Source organism: Lissotriton vulgaris, chromosome 7, assembly GCF_964263255.1.
Source record: "Lissotriton vulgaris chromosome 7, aLisVul1.2, whole genome shotgun sequence".
NCBI lineage: Eukaryota > Metazoa > Chordata > Amphibia > Caudata > Salamandridae > Lissotriton > Lissotriton vulgaris.
The window spans coordinates 1736279298-1736281101 of record NC_141695.1 but is presented as its reverse complement, the minus strand read 5'-3'; the positions used below and the strand labels follow the sequence as shown (position 1 = coordinate 1736281101).

Genomic DNA, 1804 nt, shown 5'->3' with positions numbered 1-1804 from the left:
CAAATCAACTTAATAAAATAAATACAGTTATTTACAGTCTTTCAGAGAGAGAATCAGTTCACTTAACCGGGTTTCCAAAATTAAATTATACATTTAATAAGGGGAGATTTGCCACATTTTTCTTGCGCATGAAGTTACTCTAAAAGGACCATTCTGACTGGGCCTTTTTTGTGTAAACACTGCTCTTGTCTTTCGTAGGTGGCTCAAAGGATCTACAGTGAGAAAAGCATCAACAGGTCATGTCTTCAATTCCATAACCTGTGGCATAAATTGGTGGGTAGCAATTTTTGTAGTACTACAGTAGTACCACCAGACTCACTACAAAGTGCTATTCACAAACTCCACTTTTGTAATTAATTAAACTTTATAGTAAGTTTACTTGATTTACAAACTGCACTTTTCTAGTAATGTACACTTTTTTAGTCCATATCTCCATTAATTTCAATAAGAGGATGTTGCAGTAAAAGTTGTAGGCCATGTGCAGTGCTTGACTTACTACAAAAAAGTAAATTACCACAAACATGTAAGTTAATTCCTAGGTGTAAGTAACTACAAAAGCACAGTTTATGAATACCAAACAGAAGTAAACTTACTAAAAAGTGTAAACTTTCCCAAAAGTGTAAGTTACCCTTGAGAATCAAGTCCTCTATGTTGACGAGCACAGAAAGTTTTCACTGCTGCTGTTTTCAACTTGGGATTCCCCAAGATGAGGATCAGGGAGTTAATGAAGGGATAAGGATTATATCCAAATCCAGAAACATATAATTTGTAAGACATTACATCTCCACTGTCTTCTGTTAAAACCGTGATCAAAGCAAGGTCGAAGACAATGTAGAGAACCAGCAAGGATAAGGTGGTTTTTGCTGCATTGACATGGGCCTCCACGCTGGGACCCCCGGTGAAACCTGACATGTGTTGCCGCATCTGTTGGGTGTGTCTGTAGAGAGATGTGAGAATCAGCACAGATGCAATTAATATCACTATCAGAGGCACAACGCATATTGTGGTACACATCAAGATCCTGTTCCAAAGGCTGTTTTCACGAACAGTGCGTCCAAAGGTGGTGTTTGTAGTAGTGGAATTATCTGTATGTTTCTTCCTCATGTACCAAATTCCAGGGAGGTTGATGACTAAAGATGCCAGTACAGAACCCAGGAGAAGCCAGGGAACCATGCCAGAGATTCTTAGCTTTAGGCGTGTGAAGAGCACGTGTGAGAAGTTCACAATTCGGATGCAGTAGAAGACACATAGCCAGGTGTTGATCCAGAAGTTGGAGGAAACAAAGAAGGGAAAAAGCATAAAAAAACTCTTCCAAACACTGTCTCTATTATATACCTCTTCCCAGAGGAAGCGTATCAGAAAACTTGCTGAGAAGCAACTCTGCAGAGGAATATTGGTCAACGCCACCCCCATCAGGAGGAGATCACTTGATATTGGCAGGCGTCTACTCCTGGCACATTGAGTCAGGATTACAGCTGCCATAAATGTGTTGGTGGTGACGCCCATCAAAAAGCCAATATTGAGAAAAATCAGGAAAAACAGGTCAAATTGAGACATTCTTGCAAAAGAATGTGTCTAACTGTGCACTTTCCTGCTCAAACTGGTGCCCTGATCGCAAAGAACATGTTTTCATCCAATACTACGATTTAAGACAGCTTTTAAAGAAACTGTATCTTTACAAATATTGGGATATCAGTTCACATGTCCTCTTAGAAACAAAGAAAGTTGAAAATGATGGACCAACAGCTCGATTGTCCATAGGAACTGCTTTGTGTGTTACAGGAGAAGCCAACAATACCTTTTC

The 1804-nt window shown here is 39.6% G+C and overlaps 1 protein-coding gene across 1 annotated transcript; it reads right to left on the bottom strand.

The window, feature by feature from the left end:
* Positions 1–624: 624 nt before the first annotated feature.
* On the bottom strand, positions 625–1557 carry LOC147706516 (taste receptor type 2 member 40-like). The gene has a single exon (XM_086929623.1). It carries the CDS (start codon positions 1555–1557, stop codon positions 625–627), a length of 933 nt encoding a protein of 310 aa, XP_086785749.1.
* Positions 1558–1804: the final 247 nt, after the last annotated feature.

Coding starts and splice junctions, on each gene's coding strand:
- LOC147706516 (XM_086929623.1), bottom strand. CDS start 1,557: ATGTCTCAATTTGACCTGTTTTTCCTGATTTTTCTCAATATTGGCTTT.